General features: G+C 45.4%; 1 protein-coding gene across 3 annotated transcripts in view; it reads left to right on the forward strand.

The window, feature by feature from the left end:
- Positions 1-12,657, forward strand: part of gas7b (growth arrest-specific 7b) — a 489,810-nt gene that overhangs the window by 466,613 nt on the left and 10,540 nt on the right. For all 3 annotated transcript variants that reach the window (XM_038777399.1, XM_038777398.1, XM_038777400.1), the window contains one exon: positions 5,255-5,353. In XM_038777399.1, coding sequence (XP_038633327.1) covers positions 5,255-5,353 — 99 coding nt within the window. The remainder of the gene's footprint in view (positions 1-5,254; positions 5,354-12,657) is intronic.

Here is a 12,657-nt window from a genome sequence, read left to right on the forward strand (position 1 = left end):
CATATATGTGGGATACGTGTCTTCAAAAGAATCCATTTTGTTGACCAAATTCCATGAATTGCGATCCGGCAGAGCAGAAAATTGAACATTGGAGAATTGCAAAGTTATCTTTACTGCAATTTGAGGTCCTTCAATATCACAGAACTGGAATAAGGTGACCGACCAAGTGGATTGGTAAGGTCAAGTGATACCGATTTAAGTGTTGTAAGACTGTGGTCAGTGGCGGATTTAGTGCGCAGCTTCATTTTTGCCCCCTCCTCACCCCTCAGGACCTGAAACCAAGAAAATACGCAAATAGACCAGTGCTTCTTCACTTCTAACCTCAAGTTATCCAGTCTGATGTAAAAATGACACGATCCGATATGAATACATCCAAGCATTATGAGGGGCTGGTTTAGCACAGTGAGCTAAACAGCTGGCTTGTAATGCAGAACAATGCCAACAGCGTGGGTTCAATTCCCGTACCGGCCTCCCCGAACAGGCGCCGGAATGTGGTGACTAGGGGCTTTTCACAGTAACTTTATTGAAGCCTACTTGTGACAATAAGTCATTATTTATTTATTTATATGGGATATAAAACAAGATCCCAGCAGCTGACATTGTTCATGGCCTTTATGGAATACTGACTGTATTCATTTTTTTGTATAAATTTAGAGTACCCAATTAATTAATTCCCAATTAAGGGGCAATTTAGCGTGGCCAATCCACCTACCCTGCACATCTTTGTGTTGTGGGAGCGAAACCCACGCAGACACGGGGAGAATGTGCAAACTCCACACGGACAGTGACCCAGAGCCGGGATCGAACCCGGGACCTCAGCGCCGTGAGGCAGCACTGCTAACCACTATGCCACCGTGCTGCCCTACATGACCGTATTCAGAACACCAACTGATTGCACAGTAAATGTTTACTGTAACTGTGTGTTTTCACTTCCTCTTGCACAATGCCTTTTTGTACCACATTTGGGCCCAACCTGTGGATAAAGGACCGGGTGCTGCCTCCGAATGTGACAATTATGTAGCGGTGGGGTGTAACCTTGACTGCAAACTTTATGGTCTGTGTCAGGAAGGTGGGAGTGAAACAGTAATCGTCAGGACATTAACTGGACTTGCTGTGAATGATCTGCTGTAATGAGCAAAAAAACTGAAAACATACTTCAAATAATGCAAGTGTTATCAAGAAATGTGCAAGGCCTTTTGACTCAACATGCTGATTGAACCGCTTCTTCCGAAAGCTTCCCCTTCAGAAACATTCATTATCTCTCCACCCCGCCTCAGTGGCCTTCTTGGCAATTTACTCCAGAGCCGTGCTGCTCTTTGGGTGAAAACTTTCCGCCGGCTTCCTTTCTTATCCTTGACTCCTACATTTTCAACACATGACTCTTGGTATTTAATCGGATAACGTGTTATGTACTGCATTATTCAGCGTAAAGGATGTTGCTCGCTGTGTTTTTTTTTTGAGAGAATTCGCAAACCTGCAGCCTAAAGTGCCGCCCTAAACCCTGAACAAAACTGCTTGGAATTCAATAAGATTTCCTATTTCAATCCGTCAGCACTGTGCCTGGGGAATGCTGACACTGTGGGAGGTGCTGGCCTTCAGATGAGGGAGACCAAAACCCCTTGGATGAGTCTGAAAAGATTCCACACACTATTTTGAAGATGAGTATGTGGCTTTTCCTGATATTAGGGTCAATATTTATTACTCAACCAAGATCACTTTATTTAAAAAGAAAGTATCTAGTCATTATCTCATTGCTGTTTGTGGGATTGCACAATATGGGTGCTGTGTTTCCTACATTACAACAGTGACTACATTTCAAAATGTACTCGAGGGCAGCGCTGGGCAACTGAGGTTAGTGCATGGTCTCCGGGATGGCCCTCCTCCATCTTATTGGGCCGCAAGATTGAAATCAAATAAGATTGAATATATTTAATAATGCTAAATATTTTGTTAAAAGTTAAAGCAAATGCTTAATCATTTGTATATTAACAGAACTGTCATCAACTTCAAGTGATTTAAACAAAAAGAAATATTTGCACTTTGGACACAGGCAGTGCACAGCTCTCACAGTCGATGTTGTGTGAAACCTGTGTTTCTCCGCACCTTTGGGGGTTAGGCCCGTGCCGGAGCGGTTGGCACCACGCCTACTGCCACCAAAACCGGCACCAGCGGCCTTTGACGCCCGCCGCCTGGGCTGGCCGGTTCGCGCATGCGCCGGTGCGTCAGCTGCCGCTGACGTCACCACCGGTGCATGCGCGCTGGGGGATTCCCCAACGGCACTGGCCTGCCCGCCGATCAGTGGGCCCCGATCGCGGGCCTGGCCACCGTGAGGGCACCCCCCGGGGTCCGATCGCCCCACGCGACCAGGACCCCAGGGGCCCACACACACCGCTGATCCCGCCACCACCAGAGGTGGTTCAAACCACGGCGGCGGGATTGGCGCCTCAGCGGCGGGACTTTGGCCTATCGCGGGCTGGTGAATCGCCGCAGAGGGCTCGGCGATCGGTGCAGAGGGCGCACCGATCGGCGGGGCGTGATTCCCGCCACCGCCAATTCCCGGGTGGTGGAGAATTCCATCCATGGTGGGGGCGGGATTTTCGCCGGTCCCGGGCGATTCTCCGAAATTGCGGGGGGTCGGAGAATTTCGCCCCTGATGTGGCCCCCAGGCCGCAGGTTGCCCACCACTGCTCTAGGGCATTCTTGAGGTTGCAAAAGTTGTGTAAGTTTGTTCCTGCCTTTTTGAGACTGTAGCGCACAGATCCAGAAGCATGTTTTGAAACTTTTGCATGGCATGTGGGCGTTGCTTGCAAGGCCAGCATCTGCTGCCCCCTCTGAATTGCCCTTGAACAGAGTGGCTTACGAGGTAAGTTTCAGCGGGCAGTCAGCGTTATAGAATCTCTGTGGTGCAGAAGGAGGTCATTTGGTCCATCAAGTCAGCATTGACCCTTTGCACATTCCCCCCATGTCTGCGTGGGTCTCACCCCCACAACCTAAAAAGATGTGTGGGGTAGGTGAATTGGACATGTTAAATCGCCCCTTAATTGGAAATAAATCAATGGCCGCTCTAAATTTATTTTTAAAAATTCTGCACTGACCCTCCAAAAGTGCACCCCATCTGGGCCCCACCCCTCCCTAAAGAAGATTAGTGAACTAGATGGGTTTTACAAATAGTGATGACAGTTTCACCATCACAGAGCTGAAACTAGCTTTATAATTCCAGGGTTTCATTAAATGAATTTAAATATCACCAGCTGCCACAGTGAGATTTGAACCCTTGTTCCTAATAGTCTAGGCCTCTGGATTACTAGTCCAGTGACATTACCACAATGCCATCATTTCCCACCAACCGCCACCCTCCTCAGCAATCTACATCCAAAGAATAGAATCCCTACAATGCAGAAGGAGGTCACTTAGCCCATCGAGTCTGCACCGACCCTCTGAAAGAGCATCCGACCTACCATAACCCCACCTAACCAATCCATCTAACCTACACATCTTTGGACCGTGGGAGGGAACTGGAGCACCCAGAGGAAACCTATGCAGACAGTCACCCAAGGCCGGAATCAAACTTGGGTCCTTCACGTTGCGAGGCAGCAGTGCTAACCACTGTGGCCAACCTACCCTGCTGCATCCAGCACGAGCTGTCTGCTTTCCACCCATGTACCATAGGTATTTGGTGATCCAGTTTAGGCACAACGTAGTGATCACATTAAAACAATCTGTTTTATCAGTTCCTATTTTGGCATGTTCGGGAGAACAGCTAACGGTGCGAGTTTCACATCTGTTTCCTATTAGGAAAGTGGTGAACTCACAGAGCAGATCCTGCAGTAGCTGGAAATGTTACACCGGTAATAAATTAAAACCCGTGCCTATTGTTAAACACACTGCGCTTTAGCAAGGGGATGTGCCAGGCAGGGCTTTCCGAATCAGCATTCATTGTCTGCCCAGAGTGTAACAAGTTGCTTTGCATCCATCAGATTCTGTGATTTATGCTGTCTTGATAGATTATCAACAAATGTCCACTATAACTTGGACGTAGCCACTGCCCCCCCCCCCCCCCTCCAGCCTCTGCAAAATGAAAATTGGAAAACGTATCCAAGAAACGTTGAATAAGACAGAGTGAGATCCAATAATAATGATAGCAGCTCTCTAGTTTTGAACTGGAATTGAATGTTTGGAGAGTTATCAGGTGTAAGCCAGGCATTAAAGGGAGCAGTGATTCTACTCCAACCCTAATCACGAAATAGGTTCAGGCCTATGAAACCCCCACCTCAGCTTTCCCCTCCCCCCGCCCAAACTCCCAAACCCTGCATGCCACTGACTTCAGCTGTAGCTCTTGAGATTTTCTCACGAGGAGAAAATGATCCAGCAGGTAACTGACACCCCATATTCGCAAGATGTTTTTAAATGCTTTTGTAACTGAATAAAGATGAAAATGGGTTATAATACAACAGTATTAATTTCCCAGAGTCTAATACTTGTTCCAATAACATTTTTACCCAGAGAGTGGTGAGCAACGTAGAAGATAGAATGGGGACAGGGAGTAGTTAATGTGAGGCGCATAGATGCAGTTGAGGGGAAGCTAGATAATTACTTGCAGGATAAAGGAATAGAAACACTTGCAAATAGGATTAGATGAAATGTGCCTTGTGCGAAGCATGAAAACACTAGTACAGAGCAGTTGGACCAAATCGGCAGTTTCTTTATTTTAATATAAATTTAAATATTCTTTTTTAATATTCTTTTTTCCAATTAAAGGGCAATTTAGTGTGGCCAATCCACCTAACCTGTACATCTTTTTGTGTTGTGGGGGTGAGACACAAGCAAGCATGCAGAATGTGCAAACTCCACTTGGGACAATGACCTGGGGCCAGGGCCGCACTCGAGTCCTTGATGCCGTGAGGCAGCAGTGCTAACCACTGCGCCCCGTGCTGCCCTACAAATAGCCAGTTTCTGTTCTGTGTAATTACCTTAATTTCCGAATTGTTGGCTAACTCTGCAAATGAAGTTGTTATGAAGTCTGCCTATTGTTAAAACTGGCTGCACTTTTGGTTGGATTATGGTGCATGGTCTGATTTTGAACTGACAGCTCAACATGCAGCCGCATTTTGCATTGAGCAAAGGCAATTTCAAAGTTTTGGCTCAAACCAGTTGCTCAAGTGGAGCTATGTTAAACTGGAATAAGTCAACAGAAATCCACAAATATTAGGGAAGCTCACGTTGCTAATAATTCTGTTTATTTTTAACGATCTAGGAACTCGAGAGGCTGGAGGTTGAAAGGATCGAAATGATTCGGCAACACCTATGTCAGTACACACAGCTCCGTCATGAAACAGATATGTTCAACCAAAGTGTAAGAAAATCTTGATCCTATGGAACCACTGGAGAGCATTCACACAATAAAAAATCTGCTGCCTTTAGTCTGCAATTGTTTTGGAAACTTTAAGATGGGGGATGTCACATTTCTAGGAAAGCTTTAATTACAATGTTTTGTGAAGTTTTAAAATGTGTTGGTGACATAGAAAAAGGAATGTACTGGACTGGAATGGTCCATCTCACCAGTTGTAATTTGTGTCCACTTCATCAAAGAGCTCTACAATTCTGTCTGTGCTATTTTCCTTCCACTGATATCTTAGATTATATTTTAATGCAATGTTTTAAAGAAAAACTCTCTTCGCTGTCAGTTTTCCCCAGTGTGTATTTCAAAATGATCCAAATGAGTTATGCCACACGCCATTGTCTCATTCCTTGTGGTGTTTGAAGCATTCATTTTTGAACGTCACATATTGGCATCCCGAGCAGTTGGCTGCTTGGGTTAATTGGCTGCTCTTGTCAGTAATACAGAGAGTAACTAGCTTATTGATGGGGTGATATTGGCAAAGCCCAAGCTGTTTCCAATAGCGGTGCTTCCTTTTTAATGCTGTGGCAGGACTCCAGTGCAGAAGGTTGAACAACAGGCCTTTACAATGATAACTCCTTTTATATGTCTGCTTGTTTGCCATCTAATCAGCGATGAAAGGTTTTGGAAGAAAAGGTTGCGTTGGCTCAATTCCTCACTGACATTTGATCTAGTCAACAAATCAGACAATTAGCCTTCTAAATTAATTATCAAGGATACAGAACTGTTCATTTACTCAGCGATGCCTTGAAAAAGGCCTTTGAGATGTGTCTAATTTGGCTTTTCAGGAGTGGTGAAGTTAACTGCATCTACTGCTCCCACTGCCATACGGTTACAAGTAGCTTGCTGGTTTTATATTGCGTGTTTTGCAAATGCTTAACTGGATAGTTTTATTTTACATGTGTTCAAGCTGCTTGTAGCAGTTTAGTTTAGTCTCTGGAGTCAATCCCACACAGATAGATGTTAGATCTATATCTGGCTATTAGCATTTAGGTGTCAGTTTCTGAAACCGCCTTGCAGTTCGACAAGTGTTAAGGCCGTTTTTAAATTTTCCCCTGGCAGCTGCCAAACTTACTTAAGTGCAGCAGGTGGCCATTTGCATTAGGGCCAGTTTACTTCAGCGTGCAAGATTCTTCAGTGGCGAGCAATATTTAGATGCAGTCGAAAATAGGATTGCAGGGTGCCAAAAAAAAAATCCGATACTCTGTCGGTCACGGGTTAAGTTTTCTGACCAGCCCCACTGGACAGGTGCAGGGGGGAATCAGAAGATTGACCAATTGATCCTGGATGTAGGCCATGATTTTCCAGCCCCGCCCTGGCGGGACCTGCCCCCCGCAGGAAATTCAGTGGCCCGGCCAAAAATTCCACTGACTTTCATTGGACTGGATGAGCCCGGCAGTGGGTGAAACTGAAAAATCCCACCTGCGGTTTTGCGCCCGATTCCCCTCACTGGGCCATTCTGATCATCTGCCCTTTGTGTACGAGAACACTTGATCACGCTGTTGGAGTTGCATTAGCTCTGGGTAAGTCAAAAGATCGACTGTCCATTATAAACATCTCTCCTAGTTTTCACTTCAAACAGGACAGAAGTATAATTCTGACTGATTTGATATCGGCAGTTTTAAGCCACCATCAAGGTAGAGGCAAATCCCATTTTGTGCTGTTGCCTCATTAAGGACCCTGAATGCATGCAAATAAAAATCAGGGATATGATTTCATGAAAATGAAATGGAGACCCGTTTCGAGCGTGTTTAGCAGGTGTTTCTAACGGGACTCTGTTTTATTTCAGGGCCTCAATGGGGAACACTCGGCTGAAGCTGCAATTAGTCCCATTTCCTGCACTGAGGAACTCCGCTCACCAGTGCAGGAAGAGATCAGGACACCATTTTTAAATGGCACCCCAATCTCAAGACCTCCCAACGTGATCCCCAGAACCCCCAACTCACCTATAAGGGGATCTTTGAGTCCCCCCCACACCCCTAATGCCACCTGGGCACATGCCAGAGTACCACGATGCCCAGAGCCAAGCCATTCCAGGTCCTCTATTCGCCTGGGAGACCCTCCTCCCCACAAATGCTGTTTCGCCTGGTCCCCATTTATGGAGACCATTGTTAAACAGCATTTATCTGGGGTCTCCGAGGTGAAGGGATTCAATCCCAATGCCTTGGGTAGATCCAGTGAGTGCATATTATATGCATTTAATATGCAAATTTATCAAATACGGACCCTGCCCATTGTGCTTGGCGCGGCCATTAGATCGCACCTCAGAGTAACTGGTGCACAACCCAGGATTGTTCTCTTGTTCTAATTATTATTACTCGTGTTTTATCATTTTTATTACTACGGCTACTAAAGATTTAAATAAAACATTTTTTTAACATTACATGGCAGCACGATAGCACAGTGGTTAGCACAGTTGCATCACAGATCCAGAGTCCCAGATTTGATTTCCGGCTTGGGTCACTGTCTGTGCGGAGTCTGTACATTCGCCCTGTGTCGGTGTGGGTTTCCTATGGGTGCTCTGGTTTCCTCCCACAGTCCAAAGATGTGCAGGTTAGGTGGATTGGCTATGCTAAATTGCCCTGATTGTCCAAAAAAAAGGTGAGTTAGGGTTACTGGGTTACGGCGATAGGGTGGAGGCGTGAGCTTAAGTAGGGTGCTCTTTCTAAGAGCTGGTGCAGACTCGATGGGCCGAATGGCCTCCTTCTGCACTGTAAATTCTATGATTCTATGATTATGAACATAGGTATTTTAGATTAACAATTTTTATGTACCCAAACAACAACTAATAGTTTTAAAGTCCTAAAAATGACCACTATTTGGAGGGCAGCATGGTAGCGCAGTGGGTAGCACTGCTGCCTCACAGCGTCAAGGTCCCAGGTTCGATCCCAGCTCTGGGTCACTGTCTGTGTGGAATTTGCACATTCTTCCCGTGTTTGCGTGGGTTTCGACCTCACAACGCAAAGATGTGCAGGGTAGATGGATTAGCCACGCTAAATTGCCCCTTAGTTGGAAAAAATTAATTGGGTATCCTAAATTTATTTTTTTTAAATCACCATTATTTTACGCTACGTCACCGAAGAACAAAGAACATTACAGCACAGGAACAGGCGCTTCAGTCCGCCAAGCCTGCGTCGATCCAGATTCCTTATTTAAACCCACTACTTGTTAGCCCAAACGATCTGTATCCATCAATTCCCCGCCCGTTAATGCGTCTATCAAGATGCATCTTAAATGTGGCTATCGTGCCTGCCTCCACTGGCAACGCTTTCCAGGCACCCACCACCCTCTGCATGACAAACGTTCCATGCACATCTCTGCTGAACTTTTCCCCTTCACCTTGAACCTGTGACCCCTTGTAATTGAATCTTCCACTCTGAGAAAAAGCTTCTGACCATTCAACCTGTCTGTACCTCACGTAATTTTGTCGACTTCAATCAGGTCTCCCCATAGCCTCTGACTTTCCAAAGAAAACAATCCAAGTTTATTTTCCTCATAGCTAACAACTCCCCAGGCTAGGCAACGTTCTATTAAACATTTTTTGCACTCTCTCCAAATCATCCACGTCCTCCTGGTAATGTGGCGACCAGAACTGCATGCAATATCCAAATGTGGCCTAACTAAAGTTTGATACAACTGTAACATGACCTGCCAACTCTTGTACCCAATGTCCCTGCCAATGAAGGCAAGCATGCCGTATGCCTTCTTGACCACCTTATCCACCTGCATTGTCACTTTCATTAGCTATGGATCCCTCTGTATGTCAATGTTCCTAAGGATTCTGCTATTTACGGTATAATTCACACCTGAATTTGATCTTCCAAAATGCATCACCTCGTATTTGTCCGGATTGGACTCCATCTGCCATTTCTCTGCCCAGCTCTCCAATCTATCTATATTCTGCTGTATTCTCTGACAGTCCCCTTCATTATCTGCAACTCCACTGCTCTTAGTGTCACCTGCAAACTTGCTAATCAGACCATGTAAATTTTCCTCCAGATCATTTATATGTATTACAAACAGTGGGCCCAGCGCTGATTTCTGTGGAACACCACTAGTTACAGATCTCCATTCTGAAAAACTCCCTTCCACTGTTACTCTGTCTCCTGCTGCCAAGCCAGTTCTTCATCCATCTAGCTAGCACACCCCGAATCCCATGCGACTTTACCTTTTGGACCAGGCTGTCATGAGGGAGAAACTGTAAGTGAAGCATCTACATGTTGAAGCAGAGAAGGAACGGAAGATAAAATGACAGAAAAAGGTTGTTCTCAATGAGCCAAATTCCCTCTCTGTAAATCTGTACTCATCCAAAACTTTACTACCCTTTTCCAAAGCACATTGTATCCATCAACCCTTACCCCTGTGTTCACTGACCTACATTGGCTCCAGGTCTGGCAAGGTGTCCATGTTAAAATTCTCAAGCACCTCCCTACTTCTTTGCAATCTCCTGCAACCCCATAACCCTCCGGGAATCTGTCTGCTCCTCCATCTTGGCCTTTTACCTATCCCTGATTTTAATTGTTCCACCACTCATAGCCATACTTTCAGCTGCCAAGGCCCTCGGGTCTGGAATTCCCTTCCTAAACCTCTCTACCCTTGTTTTCCTCTGTTAAAATGCGACTGATAAACTACTGCTGTGGCCATACTTTTGGTCATCTGTCCATGAGGGTGGATAGGGAGCAACTGTTCCCTTAGGTGAAGGGTCAGTTTCAAAGGGACACAAGTCCAAGGTGAGGGGCAGGAGGTTTAGGGGGATTTGAGGGAAAACCTTTTTATCCAGAGGATGGTGATGGTCTGGAAAACACTGCCTAGGAGGGTGATAAAAGCGGGTTGCCTCACAACCTTTACAAAGTACCTGGATGAGTACTTGGCATGCTGTAACATTCAAGGCTATGGGCCAAGTGCCAGCAAATGAGATTAGGTAGGCAGGTCAGGTGTTTTTCTCGTGTCAGTGCAGACTCGATGGGTCAGAGGCCTCTTCTGTATTTTTCTGTGATTCTGTCTTAATATATCCTTATGTAGCTCAGCGGCAAATTTTGCCCAATTATGTTCCAGTGAATGGTTTGGGCATTATATAACTGCACGTTGTTTTTGAGTCATGGCGCTTTCTAGGTTTGAACGCTGAATGAACAAATGTGATGGCTGCACTTATCACATGGGTGTTTAATGCTGTAATGAACATTAATAGGTTAATTGGGACCTGACAATGTCTAACTTCACTGTATTTCATGAAGGAGAGGATGACCACCAGTAGGATTCACATGGTCATCCAGTCAATGTGTTCTCACCCCATCATTTCACATGACCGTGCTTATCTTCACCAATGCATGTTCTGTGGTTCAGAGAAAGACATCAGACTGATTCCAGGGATGAAGGACATGTCTTATGAAGAGAGATTGAGCAGTTTAGGCCTATACTCGATGGAGTTTAGAAGGATGAGAGGAAATCTAATTGAGATATATAAGATGCCAAAGGGAATGACAGAGTAGATGTAGAGCAGATGTTTCCCCTTGTTGGATCTTCTAGAACGTGAGGCCATGGGCTGGATTTTCCGATTCTGAGGCTATGTCCCCACGCCAGCGTGGCAATGGTGGCATTTTACACCAGACAAATTGGCGTAAAACGGCCATCGATGCCCCGTTTTGCTGGGGACAAGCATGCTGGCAGCACAGAGCACCCGGCTCTAGCTGCCAATATGGCCCAGAGAATTGCCGGGTCCGTAGGCCACTCGCGAACACAGCCCGTAAAATAGTTTGGAGGGGGCGGAGCATCGCGAAAGTGGTGAGGTCCTCGATTTGGTCGGGTACTGTGATTCTCCAGGCGATCGCCGAACGCGATTTTGGCAGCGTCGACAGGAGAATCCAGCCCCGTAGTTTTAGGTTAAGGTGTGGCATGTTTAAAACAGAAATGAGGAGGAATTACTTCTCTCAAAGGGTCGTGAATCTATGGAATTCTCTGCCCCAGAGCACAGTTGGAAACGGAACACTAAACAATTTTAAGGGGGAGATAGGTTTTTAATTCGTCGTGGGATGAAGGGAGCGGACAGGAAGGTAGAGATGAGGCTGAGATGTGATCCGCCATAATCATATTGAATGGCGGAGCAGGCTCGGCAGGCTGAATTGCCTACTCCTGTTCCTGGTTCTTATGCCTCCTCAGCTCACTTACATTAGCATATGGAGGCCAAAGTACTTGTTACTTACTTCCTTGAGCAATGGTGCACATTTCAGAGTTGCTTTTGTGTTAGTCTGGACCACTGGAAGCTTTTTTGAGGTCTACAATAAAAACAAAACGGTAGCTAGTTTGTATTTCCAGACTGAGTGTATGTGATATCTTGTGTGTATGACTGTGTGGAGTAGAGTCATGTGTGGCAGGGTGGCATTACCATGTGGGAGGTTCACTGTTTCACCATTTGTGAAGTCTTGTGGCTCAGTGGGCAGCATGCCTGCCTGAGCCACAAGCTCCGAGTTCAAGTCCAACTCTACGACCTGTTGGCCACAGGAAGAACATTCATGACGTGATTCAACAAGTTGATAATCAACTTGTTAATCCTTCCAATGATTCCCAACTAATCCACAAAGGGAAAAAAGTATGTGTAGAAGATACAAACGAACACTGCTTCCCTTTTCCTTAATCCCTTTTGACTCTCATATGTCACATTGTCCAGGGTGACCTCCTTTCAAGGAACTCAAAGAATTCTGTATGTTTTCCAGTCTCTGGTCTGTTCCTTGCATTAGGCAGAGATATATTCCAAATTCAAGGACACATATGTAAGCACAGACACGTGTCCATTCTGTAGCTCATTAGTAATTGATCATAACTTCGTTAGAGTGGTTTGATGTGTTTGATACTGGAGAGCAGGAATATAGTAAGGCATTCAGTTCAAAGCTGCTCCCTTAATGTGTGACCTGCTGACATTTAGGTATGAATAGGACTTTATAAAAGAAATTATGTGAGGGTTTGACATTGGTGAGCAATAAATGGAAAACATTTTATGACATACAAACTGCCTGTATTATGATATTGAGTACCTTTTCCTTGTCACTTGACAAGCAAAAAGCATGACTAGTGGAGTCCCACAGGGGTTTGTGCTGGGACCTCAACTTTTTACAATTTAGAATTAGATGAGCAAACAAAGGCATGGTAGCTAGGAAAGTATGTTGGAAGGAGTTTCCAGATGGATATGGATAAGTTGAATGAATGGCCAAGAATCCGGCTGATGGAGTATAATGTGGGAAAATGTGAAAGCATTCATTTTAGCA

This window comes from Scyliorhinus canicula, chromosome 18, assembly GCF_902713615.1.
Source record: "Scyliorhinus canicula chromosome 18, sScyCan1.1, whole genome shotgun sequence".
Classification (NCBI taxonomy): Eukaryota; Metazoa; Chordata; class Chondrichthyes; order Carcharhiniformes; family Scyliorhinidae; genus Scyliorhinus; species Scyliorhinus canicula.